Consider the following 21,504-nt stretch of genomic DNA (forward strand, 5'->3'; position numbering starts at 1 on the left):
TGCATAGTAACCATTTGGCATTTAATGGCGGCATAGAAACTTGTCTTGCAAAGGGTTCACCATTTACGTACATGGCCTCTTGATATGCAGAACGTACCTAGATGGTTGACATTTAGGTGGGTACAGTTAGTATTTTTACAACGAAAAATCCAGTTGGTTTTCCACAGAGGAGTTGCCTCGTGGGATTTTCATTGTAATTACAAACACGCAATTTGCCAGTTGTTCTATTCAGGTACCTTTCTTAATGAATAACAAATCTGTTTTGATAAGAGTTATTCCTCTGCTCATTGATTATGGGAGAATGATTGGAGGTGAAGGATGTGAAGGGGCTTTTGCAGTTGCCGGTGTGACATTTCTGCTTTTCTTTATTTGTCTATTTTGAACAGTGATTTCCTCTTAGGCTTCTCCCCATGACAAAACTCTTCACTTTTCACAGAATGTAATTTCCTCATTTTCCTGGTTCTTGTAAGGCTTAGGAAAGTATGGTTCAGCAGTTATAACGGTTATTTACTGTTATCCATGCAGATGCTCAAGTCTTTTATGACTTTTGCTGGATTCTTGTCCACACTAATTTCTAATGGCAAAGGGTTCCCCTGAGGAGCCACATGTCAAAATCTCTTACTTTTGCAAGAGGTAGTGAGCAGTGCATTACAGCTGACCATCTTGATTTCCAGTTGAGGTTTCATTTGAACAGCCCGTTTTGCTTCTCACTGTGCGTTTCCTGAGACTCACAGTTTCCAATTTTCAAATTGCCTCTCTCGCAACCGGGAATTTTTTAACTCCAAAAAAACAATTCAGGAGGGAGAGTGCATGGATGAGCAGCTCTTCATGGTTTTCATTCTTTGCAACACAATAGCAGGATAAAGAAATTACACGGGTGGAGATGGATTCTAAATAATTATGTTGATTCAGTACACAGAGATATGCCAAGCCTTGCCACAGAGGTACTGCTGCTCTGTTTAATGTGGCTTTTACATAGCGTAGAGGGAGCCCTGTGAGCACCACAACAGGCTTCCAAAGCCTTTCAAGGGCTGTTCCAGTAGGCTACCAGTCCCATTCCACGAGAAGTGCTTGGGGGGAAGTGGGGAGGACAGGAGGATGCTGAGGACTGCAAAGAAAATTCATGTACATTGACAGAGTGTGAGAATTTTTGGGACAGAGTTTAAGGTTATTTTTGGCACTGGTAAAGTGAATGTTCGTCTGTGAGTTTTGTTAACTGAATATTTAAACTATAGGGGTAGCCTAATGTTGATGTATATCTCCTTGGTGGGGCTTTCCCCATTCTTTTTCAGGCTCTGGGTTTAATAATAATAATGTTCTTGTCATATATTTTAGATAATGGTCATCATATTTTACTGTCTCCGTAGGGACACCGTGAAAATTAATTAGCTAGTGTTTATCAGGGAGGACACTGCTATCCCCTTCCTCTGACTAATTAGTCTCTGAATACCTGTATTGATTTAGCAGGAGTGTTCCCAGCATGGGATGATGCTATGCTATGCAGGCAGAAGACCATCCAAGTCTGGCCAGAAGTGCCTTTGGGATGACACGTGCTGCTGGTTTCACAGCCAGCTCTGGGGAGAATATTGACAAATATCTGATGCTTGAGTGTGTCACCTTCCCTTCTCCAGGCTCTGCAGGATGCGTTTATTGCAACTGATTATCACTCTCCGTGATTTGTGAGACCAAATAAAAGATGACTTGAGGAGGAAATCCTCAGGTTTCAGGGTCTGAACGTGGGGGAAGGCAGTATCTACTGTAGGTTAATATATGTATGAGTGCGTGTGTTTGGGTGCATAGATAATGTTTGTTCATGTTAAATCAGGATAAATGTACTCGCAATATGTATATTTTTTTTCCTGATCTAACAAGTAGAAACTTCATCTGGTGGTAAACGCACCAGCTTGTAATTGCATTTAATAAGGCGATGGCCTGGAGCCAAGCACCCAGAGATCCCAGCACCACTGGGTTTGGGAACGAAGCAGGTCTCGGTCAGGGCTCTACGGTGCAGACACATCCCTTCCCCGGGCTCCGTCCCAGAGAGGGCTCCCCGTCGTGCTGTGAGTGACAGATACGACAGCTCCAACTCGATTTTCCAACCAGAGAAAATGGGACTTCAGGCAAAAACTGGGCCAGAAGAACGTGAGCTGAAAGGAAAAACCCAATGACTAAGCAACCACCAGGTAATACAGTTCCCTGAGTTTAGCTTCTAAACCTGTTGTTCAGGTAGCGGCAGCAGTTGAACCTTGGCAGCCCAGATTGCAAAACCCTGTGCAGAATTAGCCTGTCCCGAGGCCAAACTGCCACGCTTTATCTTGCTACCTGAACCAAAGGCAGCTCACCCTGGTACAGATGGACAGTCTCTTGCATTTACACCAAGGGGCTGGAGAGCAAACAGCAATCAGTGGTGTAGAGAGTGGGCTGTTAGCCTTGGACATCCCTGGTCTCGTGGTTTGCAGTGCTCCGGAACCACAATGCGACCTGAGAGCATATGGAGCAAGCAGACCAGCTCCTCCACCCATCCATATTTCATCTTGTGCCTACCAGCAGCCTCTAAACTGAAGGAAAGTTTATCCCAGGCCAGGTATGAAGCAGAGGATACGCATTTCTGCCTGCTATGACTCAGAGGCAAAGTAGCAGCTTTGGTCTGGCGGAGGTGGAGCTGGGTATATGTTGCAGCCCAAGCATAATAAAGGTCTGGAGGCTATAAGTGGGGAAAACCATTCACAGTCCTGACTTGGCAAAGCTCTTAAAAATAAAAAAAAAAAAAAAAAAAGAGTTCTTTGCCCCAAGCCACAGAGCCTCCCAAATCTCGGTTAGTTCCCAGAATTCAGACACCAGTGTTCCTACAAGAAATGAACACACACAGTTCCTCTTAATAAGGATCGAATTGGCAGCTGCGTGGAATATTAGTTACAAGAACATAATAGATGTGGTAGAGGGAATCTTTAAGCCGCTAAAAGTGAGTACAGGGATGCCCTGTCACTCCTGGAGTCCTTTTCCTTTGACTTCTTCCAAGCAGTTGTGCAGCAGGAATGTATCACCTGAGGGAGGTGAAGATGTGAATATCCTTTCAGTGGGACAGTGCTGCTGTTGAGGCTTATGCCACTTCCTAGATCGCATTAAGGGTTGCGCTTTGCAGCAGCTTTTAGAGATACCTTTGCGTTTGTAGGCCTTTCCCATAACTGCTCCGCAAGTTCAAGTGTATCCTGAGTGTTGCGACCTCGCAGCACGTATTTTTTTGTGTGACTCTTGCGATGTTGCCTCATTTAACAGTAATGTGGCATCATCTCAGCTCCGCAGACTCAAGGGTCAGATGTTGTGGTGACTCAGTTGTGGCAGGAAAGCACTGCTCGCCATTCTGAATGTTTCTCCCTGCAGAAACTCTGAGTGTGTGTGTGCATACATACATTTTCATGGTTTATTCTTCTTTAAGTAGCCTGAAATCTCTGCGGATCCCTGACTAGATACAGGGAAAGCGTAGGTGTGACTCGATTCTCATTTTCTTTGGGTCTTAATGGCTTTGTCTGATGGAGCAAGATGTATGTTGTAGCAGAAAGGCCTTAGATGAGATAGTATTTCTGTGCAGCTGAGCACAGAAGCTTTACTGAAACCACATAAACCCTGTTTGGGGCATGGTGGTGGTGGTGGTGTACAAACAAGCAAAGTGAAGCTTGGAGAGGTTAAGACCACGGCATCAGAGGAAGAACTTGGAAACCATGAGTTTCAACTCCATTGACAGCATGGAAGAGAAGAAACCAAAGTTGCTGGTTGTCCCTATTTGGCCACTAGCACTAGTGCTCGTATTGTACTGCTGCAGCAAAGTGTCTTCATCAGAGGTGGTCCCCTACGTAGCCTGGATAAACCACTGAGGATTAAACCACAACAAAATATCCTCGTCACTAAGTCTGCAGATCTGGAGGGGAAAGAAATGAGGGATAGAAACAATGGATGTTTTTTGCTGGTTGCCAAGATTTATAATGATGATTACGATGATGATGAGTAGCTGAAGGAATGTTGCTCACATTGTAAACCACTGATCTCCTGACGCTCATCAGCAGAATTTCAGCTCTCAGATGTTTTTAGCGCTGGGGTGTTTTCTATCCTTATCCAAGTGGTTTATTCAATACAGCTGCAGCCAAACCCCCAGCGTGGTGGCTTCCAGCTGCAGAGCCTGCTAGCCCCCTCCCCAGGCCCCCCCCGCCCCGGGCGGCTGCCGTGCTGAGAGCATGGGGAGGAGGAGGAGAAGCGGCAGATGTCACCATGCGACATATCTTGTTTATCTTTTATTTATTGCAGGTATTTATACGGGGCAGGTCTCTCTGCTCCCTGCTCACAACTCTGCACCAGCGGCGGCTGCCGCTTGCCAGGCAGAGGCAGGAGGAAGGCGAGGGGAAGGGCATGAATAATGCAGCGCAACGTATTTATCAACATTGTCAAGTTGAGCCTCAGATCAAGTTTAGTGGGTAAAGAAGGGGCTTTGAATTCCTGCCATACAAAACATTAAGATTCGGATAACTTGATTTTGCAAAATAAGTGAGTCCGAGAGGCTGAAACCTGGGAAGTCTGTGTACAAAATTCAGCTTGGTTTTTTTCTTTCTTTCTTTTTTCCACCCTTCTTGTGTCACTAATTGAGGATTTGAGGTGTGGGGGGGGTAACTTGCTTGAAAAAGATCAGTTGGCTGCGAACACGCTTCTCTCCCTCCTCCGCTGCACGTCTCCCCCGCTCTGTGGGACTGCCGCCCCGTGCGTGGAAGGGCTGTTTCTCTGCCTCCCCCAATCCTCATGCAACTTTCGGCACTTCTTTGATGTGCACCATCATTTGTAATTGGCAAAGCAAAAGTAATAAATAATTCCAAATCAGTAAGCCCGGGCAGCCGGACGGACGGTATTTCAGCTGCTTAAAGCCTCTGCCGGCTCTCGTGAGCCCCAGTCCCGATCCGGCCAGGCAGCAAGCTGTGTGCCGTTTCGGCGCTCCTCAGAAACATTGAAGCTGCGTTTGACGGCGGCCTTGGACACTGCTGAGCTCTGCAGCATCCCCTGAACACCACCGCTACCCCCACTGGCACTGGGGAGCAAAGCCAGTTGGAGATGAGCCATCTCAGAGTAAGTCCTCCCCGGCTGATCCGCCCTTTTCCGTTTCTCCCCCAGCTTTGTTCCATCCTTTTCCCCCATCCTTTTCCCATCACAGGCTGCTGCTGTCATTCCTGGTGTCATCTGCATGTCAGCAGCTCCCCAGCCTCACCATTGGTACATGAGGGGTACGGCGCAGCTCCTGGGGATGGCCATCATGCTCCGCTGGTGGTGGAGCCAGCCCTGTGCCTGCATCCCTGTGCTCGCAGCGGCACGAGCTTCCCACGCTGCCCCGCTCTGCTGCGGGAACAGCACAAACTGCTCAGGCTTAGAGAAAAGTGATCGATCTGTCTGTCTGTCTGTCTGTCTATGCATTTCTTTATTTATTCAAGTACTGAGCTAGGACTCGAAAGACAAGGTCTGTCACAAACTGACTCCAGTTGTTTCGAACAAGGCATTAGGGCTGGGATTTTCTTGAAGCGCGCGGCAGTAGTTCCAACTCTTCTGCTCTTTGAAAAAAACGACAGTGAGTCCCGAATAACATCAAGGGGCGGGGAGGAAAGAAGTGAAGTGCGAGTGAAATTAGCAGGATTTCAGAAACCTCCACCCTTCGTGTTCCTATTTCTGTCTCTGCAATGGGAGTGACATTTCCTTACAGCGCAGAGAGCCCCGAAACTTAGACCACCGGTAGCTGCAGTGGCTTTGCAACGCTGTGGCCATGCATAACTTATTTCAGCAAAAGTTCAATATATTTTGGTATACAAAAGGGTGTGCATAATCTCTTTTTAACGGGAGTTGCTTGTAACCTAAGTCAGCCGGTGTGGTTTGGGTCCTCAACACCAACATCCCTATGACCCATCTCTTTGATGTTAAACCTTGGTTTGTCCCCTGGGTTTGGGGGAGGCAGGTGCTGGTTCTGGGCTCCGAGGTTAGGAACTCATCTGCAGCTGCTTGCCCACAGGTAGCCAGTCATTCCTTAAGGCATAATTCAGGGGACATTTATTTACTGACACCATTTTTCACTGCAAATAGTAATCACAGATGAAAAAAACCTAGTAAAGCTAAGTAGAAGCTAGGCTGGCCTTGCATGGTGTGTGACGCTGGTTTATAGCCACTGGTTTCTAAACGTCTGTGCAAGGACAACCTGAGTGTGTGAGAAATTAAAACGGGATCATTATTCGGCCCGCATTTTAAGTGCCTAACCTCTCCATTTTGAAGACGTTCTTGTGCTTTGTGGGAAAGCTCATACTCGTTAAATCGTTGGGGTTTTTTTGTTTTTTTTTTTTTTTTAATGGGAGGGAGGGAGAAGTCCACAGGGAGTTTCGTGGGCAGTTCACACTGTCAACTCAGCATTTTTGCTCACGCTAAAAACATAAGTCTTCACAGTCAAAAAAAAAAAAAAGGCCCCTGAAGAGATGATCTTAATTCTTAGCAATTTTTTTTATTCAAATGTGAAGGGTCTGGACTTTTTTTTTTTTAAATTCAAATAAATAAATATTTTCCAGAGAGCAAACATAATTTCTCTCTGTCTACAGCACACAAGGGAGAGAGAGAAAAGACTACTTGACCCCAGGACAACATGATGCCTTTTTTTTTTTCCGCCCGTTGTCTGGTTGTGGTACAGGAATGTGCAATCTGCAATCGGAACTGGCAGACGCACAACTTTTGTTTGTAAAACTGACTTCATTATTCCCGCTGTAGGGGTGGGCTGGCCGAAGATGTTGGGGAGACGCTGACAGTTTCTGGCCTTCCTGTTGAATCATCCGTATATTTGGCCTGGACCGAACGAGCAGTAGCGTCGCTAAGCTCGGATCCGGGGATCTTGGGAACGAGGGAGCAGCTGGCATGTTTTAACCGTAGCTTTTAAGCACTAGTTCTCATTATCTCAGCGTTGTCATGATTTTACTCCACCCTGTCCCCTGGTTTTATTTTGTCATCTGCTGAGAATACAGACTCTTTGGACCGGGGTCGTCCCCTCACATCACATGCAAAGAGTGGGGCAGAGATGGTTTTTACTGGAGCTTTAGATAGCACTATCACATTACAAATAACTATGATCTAATGTTATATGTCACCCTGGAGCTAAAAGTCCCAGCCGCCCACCAGTACTTAGCTATATTTTACTTCTGATGGCTTGTGCGGCACTGCACCTCCTGCTTGTATCACTCTAATGACTGTCTTCCCTTATTTACCTTCTCAAATGTCTGCCCTAGTCTGAGGCGATTCCCTTAAGGTTAAGACAAAGACTCTGGGGACAAAAATGATGTGTGATTTTGTAATTAAAGCCTGTATTAATATATACAAGGGAGTCTGAGCAGCCCAAACTTCTGCATTTCTTCTGGAGTTCTTGAATTGATCTTCTCATTTTTCTTGTAAGACAAAACATTTTTTTCTCCGTGTTTTCCAAAGTGAAATTTCTTTGTTTTCTTAATAGAAAACGCCAGTTCCCCTATGCCCAAATATGATATTTCTGTTTCCTTTGCAATCACCCCTGGGGTTTGAACCACAGACCTACAGCACTGTAACAGAGGTCTCCATCGTGTGCAAATTAGAGGGAGTAAAACCAAAGTTAGACAGAAGGGAAAAGCAGCAGCTCAGGGCCGGGTGTTGGAAATGGGGGGTTGATGCGGGGACACATCCCGTCTCCTCCATGACAATCCCCAGCTGATCGTGCTGTCTCCGTGGGTCACCTCCTGCGTCCCCCCATTGCTGATCAGACTGCCGACCGTCCCCGTTTGTCACCTGTCCCCTTCCACATCTGCACTGGAAACTTTCCCTTCCTGATGCTGCTGGACTGGTTCTCTCCTCCTCTCCCTCTCTGCTGTTATTTATCCCTCTAATTGTGTAAAACGTTTTGGGATGTAGTTGCTATGAAGGATGCTATGCAGAATAAAGTTGGTGCTGTATATATGAAATTGTGATCTGTAATTTGTATTTCCTCCACTGTATAACTCAAGATTATTAAATTAGGATGTGGCTGGATGCAGTTATTAATATCAAGTAGACAATGCAATTTGTTTTTACCGTTTCCTTTTGTTGATCCCTCTTTATTACTTCTCATCTCTCTTGGAAACACAGAATGTTTGATTCGTGGCTTTGTGAGCATCGTAGCAGTGGGTCAGAGATGCGGGGGATGGAGAGGAGGTTAGGAGGCATGATTTGAGTATCCGTGACTCAAAGTGATGAGCAAACTCTCCTCAGGGAGAGTTTGGTGTCTGCGAATCTCATTAGGTTATTTTATCTTACCTTTCTAGTATTTGATTTTTGCTAGCACTTAGAAATCTTGCACTTTTGAATTGTGTTGGCTTGGGATCCGAAGCACTGAACAGCTCATTACTATGGCAAAGCTCAACTCCGTTGTGTCTCATGACACTCCTACAGCTCCATGACCTGGGTGGTGGCCCTACCAAGGCCTCTGATCCTACCTTTTTGTTAGTATAGAGAGAAAAAAAAAAGGAAAATGCATTAAAATTAAAGTCCCATGACTGTAATGAAAAGGTTATTTCCCCTTCTCTCGCAAGTTAAGTTCTGTGCAATTGCAGCTCACTTTGTCCTGTCCATCTCGTAGTCTCATTAGCTGCTGGGCCACAGAGGAATTGAGGAGAGAGAGTTGGGGGTTTTATCTGCATGCCATTCCAGCATGGAGGATTCAGTGAGACGATGGCTTGTCATTTTTTATTAATGAGTTGGAGCCTGATTCATTATAGATGTGTAGAATGAGCTCGGTGTGGCTGCGGGGGGGCAGGGAGGGACTCTGTCAATGAAGAGGTACCTCCACCATGGGTCTTCTCCTGCTTAGTCTTAAGCAAATTGCCTTACCAGCACTGCTTGCCATTGTGCTACGGGGCAGCTGAGTTAGCGTGCGGCTCCAGTTTCCTGCTGCCCAAGCCGGTGCGTTTCAGCGTATGACAAAGAGCCCCAGAGGAGAAACGAGTGTTTAGCGATGCTCAACAATTAGGCGTTACAAAGAGGTTTCTAAGGGACCATCCCCTGCAGTCTGCCTGGCTGGCAGGTCGGTGGCTGGGAAAAAGGTTTCCAGATTTTCTGTTTGAGGGGGTAGATTGGCCTGGTGGAGAAAAACACGTTCTCGCCAACGGAAGCAAACAGCTCTGTGTCTTTCAGTCCTTCCTTACATGCTTGTAGCATGAATCATATATATGTGTGATATTTGTATATATAGATGCACACACATATACACACATATATAGGTAAACCCCCCAATTTTTAAAATATATATGTTTATGAAAAGCCACGTGGTCAGAAAAACCCGGTTGTGTTCAGAAGGAGGTGTGTCAAGTACCGAGGAGGTTGAGGACAGGTGACTGTCTTGCCCTTGGCGAATCCAAACGCCCTCAAGCAGAGGTGGACGCTGACACTTTGGGGACCCCCAGCCATGCCACCACAGGAACTCCCTCTTGGCGGGTGCAGGCAGAGGCAGCGTTATCTGCTGTGGCCACTGCCCTTGGCCAGCAGCTCCTGGCTCTGGTGGCCCAACCGGCAGGCTGTGCCCACGGCGTGCCTCTCCCTTGTGGACCACACGTGCCTCTGTGAGATGCTTCCTCAGGGGGAGGAATTTTGATAGTAAGAGCTGTTTAATGTTAGAAAACAGGATTAAATACTTCAAGTGTATTTAAACCCAGTTTAAAGAGGATTTAAGCCAGTTTAAAAAGCCCAGCCCAGGCTCTTCTTGCACAAACTTGATGAATTCTATTTTTGCTGCCTCTGTGTTTCTGCCCGTCTCTAGAAGAAGCCCTGAAAAGCTGCAAGGGGGGATCTCACCCTTTTTGTGTTATTTCTATGGGCCAAAGAAGTGCAAGTAAATGCCCGAACTTTTGGAAGTGTCTGTGACAATAATCTGGCCTTTTGGAGAGTCACCAAATTGCGGCTAGAGGCAGAATGAGCCTCATTTAGCTTGCCTGTTGTATTGTGTTTATTACGTGTTTAAATTTGTAAGCTCTTTGGGCTTTACCGAGACAGGTAACCGTTCAGCATTAATCTCAGTGCAGACTGTCAGAAAGAGATATGCAGTTGGAGTGGTCTCTCGTGTTCTTCTTAATCTAAAGCGAAGGTCATTCAGATTGAAGTTATCTGGCTGCTCTTTGTACACAGAAAAGCGTAAATTCTGCATGTTTGGCGGTGGTCTCCCACAGGGAAGATGCAGTATGTACCCCTGTGCCATGCCGGTGCACTGACCAGTGTACAAGTTTCTTCTTTACATCAAACCACCAACTGAGACGGATTAAGGAAATATTCTCGAGCTTCTCAGAGAATCGTTAATCTAACAGCTCTTGTTGAATAAGGGAAATTTTTCCTGCTTTGCATTTACACTTGACCTTAGATAAATTCTGGTTGAGGTTACGTTCTGGTGATCTGCCGAGGACAGAACGTGCTGTTTTCCAGTATTGTTATTTATAATCGTGCAGTGTGGATCAAATGTTTTAAAGGTTGCTGCCCAACTAGGTACACACAGAAATAAAGATATGCTGCTCCTGTCTTCAGCGAGAGCTTTCTTTTCCAACATTTTTTCAGGCCCCCAAGTCTTTTCAAATGTTTGGGTGTACTATGTAGAAACTTAAAAACTCAGGGTGCTGTTTGTTATTCTCTGCTTGCAAGGAAAATAAAAGATCAAACTGTCCTTGCAGTAAAAGTGCAGGCTTGAAAGGGTTAAGGCAACAAACAGACCTAAAGGAATCTTTTCCCCTTGTAAAATATGCAGCCGGTGTGACAGCAGTATTCCCAGAGTCAAGTTATCTTTTACATTAGTGAATGTTGTTCCTAAAGCTTTAGCTGGGGTAATAAATGATTCATGGTAACCACACCTTTGTGCACAGCCGTCCACTTGATGTTCAGTCCATACGCCACTTCAAGAAGCCTCGTGCAGGAGCTCTACGGCTCCAGTTCAGCAGCTTTCTCCCAGTAACTGTGACAGGGTGAAAGGCGTTTGAGTAACAAATGGTAAGTCGAAGGGAAAGGTTTCTCTTCTGCCTCTTAAAGTGTAAATTAGCAGTGTGTGTTTGTGCTTTCTGTGCAACCCAAGTCTGATGCACGTTCCTGAGAGCCTGGATGTGGAGAGGAGACTTAGGAGGAGGTGTCTGAGTCTATTCTCTTCGGAAAAGAAGAAAATAGGAAGGGAACTTTTAAAGTGGTGTGTGTCAGTTCTCCAAGCGCTTCCCCAACATGCAACTAATGAGACCTCCCAGTACATCTGTATTGTGAGGGAGCAAGGGAGACAGACCCCTTTGAAGAGTTCCAAGTCAGATGACATTCGGAGCTGGGCTGGAGAGCAGCTTTTCCACTCCCTGACCTTCTGCTCACGTTGCTAAATGTCCACCAAGAGACCGAACTCCTCCCAGACCCTTCCGCACCCATATGCAGCTGTGGACCCAGGCTCCATCTTCTGGGAGAAGGCAGGTGGCCCAGCTGGGAGCTCAGCTCTGGAGTTTGGAAGGCCAAGGCTCAGTCCCTGCTGCCTCCACAGTTTGTCCTGCTGGGTTAGTCATTTGACACTTAGTATGTCACTTGATATGACATGTTAGATATGTTAACTTGACCTGACCTAAAGCACAATACATGGTCTGTATTAAACTGGTTAAGCCACTGGCATAATTTGAGGTGCACATCCAGAGGGTTCTTTGTCTGGTATGGAGGACAGATTGTAAAATGGCTGGGAAAATTGCTTTTGGAAGACACTTTCCATAGATATAAGGGAACTAACAAAGAGTTACACATAGGAGAGATGAAGTCTACCTTTACTCTCTCTGGTTGCATTTGTACAGGCCAAGAATCAGGGCAGGACACATTCTTTGGCCTTGCAGGCCAGTTTAACAGGCACCGCTCATGTCCATACAGCTACACTGCCTTCGTCCACAAAGCAAAGCCATCTTGTCTGCACCACATACAGGGAACAGACCCAGGCCAGTGCTCCCCTCCCAGCTGTGCCCATTGCTTCACGGGCATGGCGCGGGAGGGAGGTTGCTGTCAGTTGAACAGGGCACCTCGATATCTCCTTGGTGGGACTCACAGCCCCGCTGATACTTTTCCAATGGAGCTGACTAAGAGGATAACTCCTAGATTTTGAGACCCTGTGATTACTAAAGATAGATTTGCCCAAACAGTAGGACTCGTGCAAGATTAAAAGAATTTAGAAAAGAGTCTTTCATTTGGGACAAACAAGGTAGGTGCAAGGTTTGGCCCAATTAGAGAGTGGACACGGCAAACAGGCCATTATGTCAGGACACTGGATGGTGATTTATAACACTCATTGTGGCCTGAGAAGTGAGTGGAGAAAGGAGGTACCTAAAAGTAGGCTTGGACTAGCCTGGGAAGTTTCTCAGGAGCCCAGAGCTAAGTAGGACAGCAGACATCCAGGAATGAAAAATAATAATGAAGGGAATTTGGCCCGGTTCATTCAGTTTTCACCACAAAATCATCTGGGGGAGGTTTTTCGTTTTTATCTTGAGTCGACTTCCAAACGGATAGTCCTTATGTCATTCCCCTTATGACTATCCCCCGTGTGAGTGTGAAACATTACGCCAAGCGTTCAGCTGACTTTCCCAGAGTCTGGTTTCAGAGTGCCACAGCTCTCTGGAGCTGCAAGCGTAATGTATTGGAGACCCGCGTTTTATGTATCTCTCTCTCCGGCAGTTCATGAATAGTAAGCACAGTGGGTTTTACAAGGACAGATATGGAATAGTCTACATTGCATTTGAGCAGAAAGTGCAGCATACAATTGACATAGCTCAGTCTTGGGTGTTTGCTGGTTTAAAACAAAAGACGATTTCCAACAATTGAGGGTTTTTTCTTACCAGACCAATCACGAACTTTTGAAGCATGAAATTAATTTCACTGGTCCTTGCCAATAAGCTTCTTTCTCTGATATTGGTTTTTATGAAATGGCTATAATCTTTGCAGGTAATGAATGAAAGCTACACTATGAAGTCCCACCTAGCATTCTTCTTCTTGATTTATGGTGTATTGGTTAAAATAGTAAACTGATAATGATGGCAAAATAACAATAAATCACTATGGGCTGATGTATCAGAAACAATAGAAAATGTTCTGGAGGAAGAAACTTGGAGCCAGTTGGGGAACAGCTGGGTGTTCTGCAGATATGAAAGATACCAGGGAGTCCACAAAAATACAAATTAAAAGACTCTCTCCCTTTGTTTCTGTCAAGATTGGGCTGTTCTTGCTTCTGTATGAAATAAACTCAAGACATCTATGATGAATTAAGTTTCCCACACCCCCCAGTGTATCAAATCTAATCAGAAAGTGCTGGTGGAAATCCGTTCAGGCCAAAATCCTGGCTGGATCTGAAGTTTAGATCTGGATGTGATAATTTCATTTTGTACAATTCTGTAAAGGACTGGTATTTAGATCTCGCTTCTCCCAAAAAATTACCCTTGTGGTTGAATGTATGCACGAGTAGTTTTCTAAAGGTAAAGCAAAGTGATGTTGTTATCTTGTGTTATCTCAGCTTCTAGATAATGCACCTTTTCTCTTCTCTTTGCTGTCCACCAGATGTGTTTTTAGACTGTCCATATTTTTTTGTTGGGATCATATAATTGTAATACATGTTGGCTCAGATGTGCTTTGGGTAATGATATGCCAATAGATAAAAGAAAAGATGGAGCAAAATCACCCTGCCTAAACGTAGTTTGAAGAGACCATGATGTCTCCTGAGAACCAAAAAGTTACCTCGTCTTTTGGGGACTTGACCGATCCCAAACTGATCTTCCTAGAAAGCTTTTGGGTTAAATTCTCCCTCTTGTCTTGTCTTGTAATGGAAACTTTCTTTGGACTTGGTGCTAATCATACCAATGAGCCAGCTCTGATTGGTACTAGCTTGCAAAAGGCCTCTTTTGTTCTTGTTAGAGTATCTAACCTCTAAATCTATTTAATACCCTTTCCCTGGTTGTCCATCATTATGACACATGATTTTCCAAAGGATTTACTATTAGTTAGCAGCACAGGGCTTTCTCCCTGGGGTAGCAGCTACTTGCAGTGAAGAAAATGCATGTTCAATGTAGCAATTTGTCTTTTTTTATATATTTATTATAAGAGTAAATGAGTTATTGTGGGGGACTTCAATATTATTGCAAATTAGGTGCTACAAGCCAAGCCGTGCACATTTGTTATGTTTCCAGGCATACACAGCATGCATAGCAGTTCAAAAATCAGCAGTCATATTATATCTAGGCCTTTTCCTGGGCAGCTGCTACTTTGCAGGTATTTTTGTAGTGTGACTGTTCCATAACTCTGCTTACTTCAAATGAAGGGAGGGGGGAATCTGTCACAAAAGTGATTGCTATAAAAAAGGTTTTGATGAGCACGAAGGCATGAATTATAAAATCTCTCAAGATTTAGTTTCCAAAGTAGGCATGGGCTAATGAATATACAGAGAGCATTGCTTGTCGTATATTCCTTCTATAACAGTAATTTATGAACTGTTTTTTTTTTTTTTTCACTTGCACCTTTCTGGATGTACTTGCAGGCTGGAAACTTATCGAAATTATATATTGCTCCTTTATTCAGAAAAGTGTACAGAATCAAGCAAAGCCCATAGAACTGAATCCTACCCGACCTCTGCTTCAACAAGGGGCTTCAATTAACTGCTGAACTTTAAGTCAGCAAAATTAGTCAAATGTTTTGGTTTCAGCAGCTCACTAGAGCTGGGGTCTCTGTGCTGGCGAGGGAGAGGAGGGTGTTCTGCCCCAGGTCAAGCTTCTGAGTTTCTGGTTTAGGGAAAATCAGACTCTCACCAGAAAAATCTCTTTTCACGTAATTTCATCTCACAAGGATGCAGAAATGGGCAACTAGGCAAGAGACCCGTGCTCGGATCCACTGCTTCCCAAATCAAGCCCTTTTCTCTAGTTTAGCCATCAGCCTAATCCTGGATTTAGAGACTAATCTGGATTCAAACTCTGTTTCTTTTGATGTTCCTGCTGGACAGGTGGTGTCTGGTGGGAGGGGAGAGCATCCTGTGTACAAAAAAATAACGAAAAAAATTCTGAACCATCTCCTTGGTTCCATCAGCTTTCAGAAGAGAGGAATAGATAAGAAGGTGGAACCCTCCTGCATCTCTTCTCTTTTACTTTTTCTTTTTTTTTCCCCAAGAAGAGAGAGCCCATGTGTCATGTTTCATGTAACACTGGTTATATTCATCATAGGTGACCTGGATCATTTGTACTTGTGGTTTATAGTCTCTCGACATGCATTGTTTTCTCTAGCTTGAAATATAGCACATTAATGAGGTATGTATCTGTTCAGATGTATGCAGTCAGCTCATGAAAGATGCTTTGGTAGCACTTCTACTAGTTTGTCAACAGCTAGCATTTTGGCAGCTGCAGAGAAAAAACCATCCCAAATTCATACAAGGGACTAAGAAAATCTGACGTTAAACTTCTGGGAGCCATGCTTACGCGTGCTGGAGCTCACTGTAACCTGCCTAATGCAAGCTCCGGTGAAGTAACTATCACTTTACAATTAATGCACATCCACTTCTGATGGGGCTATATCGATACTTCTGTTCCCTCTTTGCCGGGAGCGGACTGCAGCTGGTGTAGTTAACAGGTTGACCTGAGAAGGTACAGCCCTGCTGGAAAATAACACAATGCTCACAGTGGTTCATGCTGAAGAGTCAGGATGGGTATTTTTGGTGAGAGGAACCAGGGATGCTGAAGGCATGGTGGGACAGCCTGGGGAGCTGGTGCCTGGGCTGCTGCTGCACCTGGACCAGGTTGTGACCTGCAGTGTGGAAGATTCATGCTAGCCTTCAGTCTGTGTGAGACGGCCCATGGAAGCAGTCTGCTCCTCTTGCTCTGTGGAAACCCCCCATTTCTCCTGTGCTCTCCTGTTGAGTGTGAGCAGCTGGTGCTCGGCAGAGCCCACCTGGGCGCTTTGTTGCAGCGGCTCCCTGTGTGCCGGTCGCTCACTGTTCCTGATATTCCTGATCTGCTGCAGTGGCATCTTTGCCCTTCCTTATCACAAAAAGGGGTCACTTTTTACTGTTCTCCTGTATAAGATCTGGAGTTGCTTGGTGGTGAGAACAGAATGACTGGGAAGTGCTGGGAGTCCTAAATTTAGCTCCTCATTTGACCACAGGTTACAGCTTTGTGCTTACATGCTTTAGCCGTGCCTTGGAAAGCTGTTAGTGTATGGGTTTATAGCTGTTGACTTCAGTAAGCATTGGACTAGGACCTGTTTGCAACATGATATTAGATCTGCAGAGCATTGGGAACAATTTGGATTGTGTTCCCAGTTACCAAAGCAAGCTGGAAAACCTATCAGACAAATCTGGGGAGGAAAAAACATTATTGCTATTTCTCCATCAGACAAAGAGAAGAAAAAAGAATTTTCATACCAAGAATTTGTGAGGTTCAAGCAATTGTGGAGTACAGTCCTATCGCTGTGCGTGAATGCAACTTTTTATTATTAATATACGATCATCCAGAAAGCTGTCCCAGTTTTGCAGAAATAATTTTATTTGCATGTTAGTGCCTTCTGTATCAATGGATTATGGGTATCAATCTGGAGTGGCATACTAAGGACAAAGAACATGAAAAACTACATCTTGAAATCCGTCTAAACTTGAATAGTTCAAGTCTCAAGGGGCAAAACTGTGTTATAAGTATTCCTGTTGAGTAGTAACAAGTAGTCCCATTAAGCAGTAGCTGGAAATCAGCATGCCTCCGAGACAACCCAGCAACATTTATTCAGAGACCGATTTGTGGGTGAGATGAGCGGCGGTGTCTTTGTACTTTGCTCTGAAATACTTATCCCCCAAACATCCCCCTGAGCTCTTGGGTTTCCAGAGGCCAGGGCTGCCTCTTATTCTTTGTTTGCCTTCACCTCTCAGAGATCAGTATTTTCTCGTTACAAATTGTTGTGCTTTTAAAATGACAATAAAGGTAACTTTTAGCCCAGAGATTGAGCCAGTTGTTTGATTTAACTGAACTGGTGGTGTATATTTAGGGGCTTTCTGATTCGTAAGAGTTTGTGTGTACACGCTCTTAAGAGAATCTTTGCTGTCAGGGACTTTTTTTTTCCTTGTATAGAGACTCTTTATCAGAGCTCAGGCGGTACGCTTTGGAGGAGCTGAGACCATAAGAAGTTTCTCCCAGCTGTACAGAAATCTTTACTGCCTTTAATCATTTAGTATTCTGCAGAAATAGTATTGTCGTCATCTTTTTTTTTTTCCATGCGCCACTCTGATATAAATGCATCTTTTATGTTCGCAGATTTGGCCAAACCAGTATGTTATTTCAGCTACTTTTCATTAACAACTTGGGGTATTTTAGCTGCGCAGTAGCTTTTTCATTGTGTTTCTATGCTGCTTTACTATTGAATGAAATTTAATACATTGCTTATAATTAGCAGTGAGGAATGTTACCCTATCATCAGTTGACTGCTACGAGGCGTGCTTAAAGATTTTAACAAAGAAAATATTCTTTACTCTTGAAATGCTTTGCAGTTCCGCCCAGGCTGCTCAAAATAAACATTGTTTTTGAACGAAACTCTTCCCTCCTACCCCCCCTTCAAAAACAAACAAAATATTTTCAGTGGCCATCAGATAGAAATTTGACCCTAATTACAGGCTTTGTCTATTCATGCCACGTAGTAGGGGTCCAGAGAGTGATAGCTGGAAACTGAATGCACTTTAACACAGCATCAGGTGCTGGCAGAAATACACAGCGTGTGTGGTGAAAGGTATAATGAGGGTTATGTGCTCTTGTAAGCTACAATTTGCATACATGAAGAGAGGTGCGTTTTTTTTCCGTAGGGATTAGCGGTTCTGGGACTAGCCCAGAAATCCTTACTCAGCTGTAACTCCTGATGCGCGGTCATTGTTCATACCTTCATAATACAAATGGGACTTTTGCATTAGTTGAGTTTCCAAAGACCATCCCGTTTCTCGCACCGCTGTGGGTGTCAGTAGCCTCTGGGGCAAATCTCTAGTGCTCAACACCGCAGTTTTACTCATCACCTCTTGCTCCAGAAGCAGGACGCAGAGTTTTTGAGGGCCCTTGGAGCGGCTGCCCAGCTCTCTTTGCTAGTTAAGTCACCATCCCATTGCTCGCACTCCTGGGCATTTGTCTGGGGAGCTCAGGAAGCCAGATGGCTTCTGCCTCTCATAGCAAAGCCCCTGACGGTGGCTGGGTACCTTCAGCCCCCAAAGCCCCAGCAAAGCACCCAGAAAGGGGGCTGCCCAGTCCGGGCTCTGCTCAGAAATGGCAGACCATCAACTGGTGGTTCCCTTGGGGTGGCTGGTATGGAATTGCCCACGCGGAGAGGTGAATTGCACAACAGAAGGACTTTCTGCTCTTCCCTGGCTTGTTATGGCCTTGTTGCACTGTCTTAGCTCTCATGCCCCAGCTTCTTTTATGAAGCTCAGTATGCCACGCTAAGGTCCTGTCCTTCCCAATCTCAGTGCCTCTTCTGATACCCAAATTAAAAATAATAACATTCGTGTTGTTGCATTTCCCTTTGGTGGTTCTTTTTTGTTTGTTTATTTCCTTGTTTTGAATTCAGTTTATGGCTTTGGTTTCTCTGATGTATAGGAAAATTTTGTGGTAGTTCTGCGCAGACATTACTTCTAGGCAGCAACCTAAAACAAAACAAGAGGGAGAGAGAAAAAGGAGGAGATTGTCTCTTAGTTACAGAACAGCTAGTTTGTTTGTATTGAAAAAGAGACTAACTCTTAAAGAATGCACTGTAATTTGTATTGTAGATCTAATTTGTGTGAGCCTTAAGTGCAGCCATGCGTTAGAATGTTTGCAAAAATTAAAAGTTTGAGATGTGGGAAGAGATTGAATTTAATTTGTAATTTGCGCAAACATTTTAATCTCCCTCACAGAAGACTTGTGAAGTCTTTTCAAGCCCAGAATGTTTAATTGTTCAGAGAGAGCTTTTCCAAGGGGCCCAAGGTAAGCAGGGACAAACTGAAATGCAAATCACATCCGTGGCCTCTCTCCCTGTTTTGATCAAACCTGCAGTTTCCACCTCCGACACATGAGCTACCAAACAAAAGTACTGTGGTGGGTCCTGCGTGGTCCATGAGCAATATCAGCTGTGGCTTCTGAAGGAGGCGTGAGCATGCATCCAATACAGGTATCCCTGCCTATCTCAGCTCTAAATGGCATTTAATAAAGTGAAGAAATCATAAGTACAGTCAGTGAGCCAGCATCACGATTGGATACTAGAATGAGAAGGAAGAAATGAATTTGTTCAGCAGCCATGTTAGAGACTCAGTTTTGAGCTGCTTTGATGGTTCTGTGACTACTTCAGTCAAAATGAGAAATGAAAATGAAGTACCAGTTTATGGGATACCTCTCAGTCTGAAATGTCTGTGCCAGAATGGGGCATTGGCAGATACCTGCAGCAGTTCCACAGTAGAAGCTTTTCAGTGAGCAACATCGACAAAATGAACAGAACTGTTCATTTTAATGTGTTCTTATTTTTACCCTTGAGTGATGTACCTCAAGGGTCCCTACTGGTCCCTACTATTTAATATCTTCATCAATGACATAAACAGTGGGATTGGGGCCGCCCTGAGCAAGTTTGTGGACAACACCAAGCTGAGTGGTAGGGTTGACATGCCTAAGGGACGGGATGCCATCCAGAGGGACCTGGACAGGCTTGAGTAGTGGCCCTGTGTGAACCTCATGAGGTTCAACAAGGCCAAGTGCAGGGTCCTGCACCTGGGTCAAGGCAATCCCTGGTGTCAGTACAGGCTGGGGGATGAAGGGATTGAGAGCAGACCTGCCAAGAAGGACTTGGGGGTACTGGTGGATGAAAAGCTGGACATGAGCTGACAATGTGTGCTTGCAGCCCTGGATACCAACCGTATCCTGGGCTGCAAAACAAGAAGCGTGGCCAGCAGGTTGAGGGAGGTGATTCTGCCCCTCTACTCTGCTCTGGTGAGACCCCACCTGGAGTACTGTGTCCAGCTCTGGGGTCCCCAGCACAAGAGAACACAGAGGGCCACAAAAGTAACCAGAGAGCTGGAACACCTCTCCTATGAAGAAAGGCTGAGAAAGTTGGGGTTGGTCAGCCTGGACAAGAGAAGGCTCTGGGAAGATCTTACTGAGTTCATTCAATACTTAAAGGGGCTTATAAGAAAGATGGAGAACAACTTCTTACCAAGGACAAGGTGCAGCAGTTTTAAACTGAAAGAGTGTAGGTTTAGTTTGGACATTAGGAGGACATTTTTTACGGTAGGGATGGTGAGACACTGGAACGTGTTGCCCAGAGAAGTTGTGGATGCCTCATGGTTGGAAATGTTCAAAGTCAGGTTGGACTGGACTTTGAGCAACCTGATCTAGTGAAAGATGTCCCTGCCTATGGCAGGGGTGTTGGATTAGTTCATGTTTGAAGGTCCCTTTCAACGCAAACCATTCTGTGATTATAGGTTGTCTGGCTTGAAGCCGGTATGCTGAATGTTTCAACAGCATGAGATACAGGCTGCCTGAAAACAGCACAGAGTCTCAAATTGGACCTTCAAAATCTCTTAAAATGCCCTTGAAATTTTTCCTGAGTGTGGTTGAGGATCTGTTACACCCTCTTCAATCTGCTCTGAAGAAGCTACAGAGTTGGAGCGTGGCTTGCCTCAAAGGTACTCTCCCAGACAACTTGGATGCTGTGCTCCTAATAATACTGAATGGTGTGCCATAAACAGGCTATTTTACATTTTGCGCACACCCAGTCATCAGTGGCTTCCTGCTTGGGAACTGTGGTATTCAGACACAGCAGTGGCAGCAAAGACAGGTAAACACATTTACACCTGTTAAGGCAAGAAAAATGTTGGCCCATTCCCGCTAAGAAGATAATAACTTGCTCGCTAGCACAGGTCCAGCTCATGTGCTGGGGTGGTTTCCAGAGCAGCCCAGACTGGTTGCCGCATCCCAAGGAAGCTCCTCGATGTTGGGGTTGACTGAAGTATGGGCCAACTGCAAGGTCATTGCAGTTCTCTTCTTTCTTCTGCTCTGTCGTGTGCTTGAAGGATGATGGCCATTTTGGTCATAGCTTATTCCTGGTGTAATATTTGTTTCTCAAAGTAACCAACGGGTTGCTAGTTTCGCTATTCTTAATGGAAAGATGAGCAGAAATTATGTTGAAACCCACCATCAGGATCTGCTTGGGCAAAGCCATGTTATTTCATAATTAGCTCTGATGCTTTTGGCCCAGCTGCTTAGGAATCAGCTCTAATCTTCTTATGAAGCCAAATTTCTGGGTTTTTTTCTTGGCCCTGGCAGTGCTTCTACATTAATGTTATGATGTCTGGCTCCAGTGATGCTTACAGTAAGTTTGCATGATCAGAATGGAGAAATCACACTTAGATTGTCCTTAAACACAGGCTTCAGTGGAGTACATCGTCGTGTTTTTGATGTCACCACAGGGTGACAGTTCTGTGGCTGCAGTGAATCAGTCTTG

General features: G+C 45.0%; 1 protein-coding gene across 4 annotated transcripts in view; it reads left to right on the plus strand.

The window, feature by feature from the left end:
• GLI2 (GLI family zinc finger 2) overlaps nt 1–21,504 on the plus strand; it is a 195,559-nt gene that overhangs the window by 73,982 nt on the left and 100,073 nt on the right. Inside the window, exon 1 of one of the 4 annotated variants that reach the window (XM_074595093.1) lies at nt 4,978–5,106. The exons of the other annotated variants lie outside the window; for them this stretch is intronic. Within the exon in view, the coding sequence (XP_074451194.1) occupies nt 5,106 (1 nt within the window). The 5' untranslated portion in view covers nt 4,978–5,105. Of the gene's footprint in view, nt 1–4,977; nt 5,107–21,504 lie in introns of those variants that run through there. 4 annotated transcript variants of the gene reach the window in all.

Source organism: Larus michahellis, chromosome 7 (genome assembly GCF_964199755.1).
Source record: "Larus michahellis chromosome 7, bLarMic1.1, whole genome shotgun sequence".
Lineage (NCBI taxonomy): Eukaryota > Metazoa > Chordata > Aves > Charadriiformes > Laridae > Larus > Larus michahellis.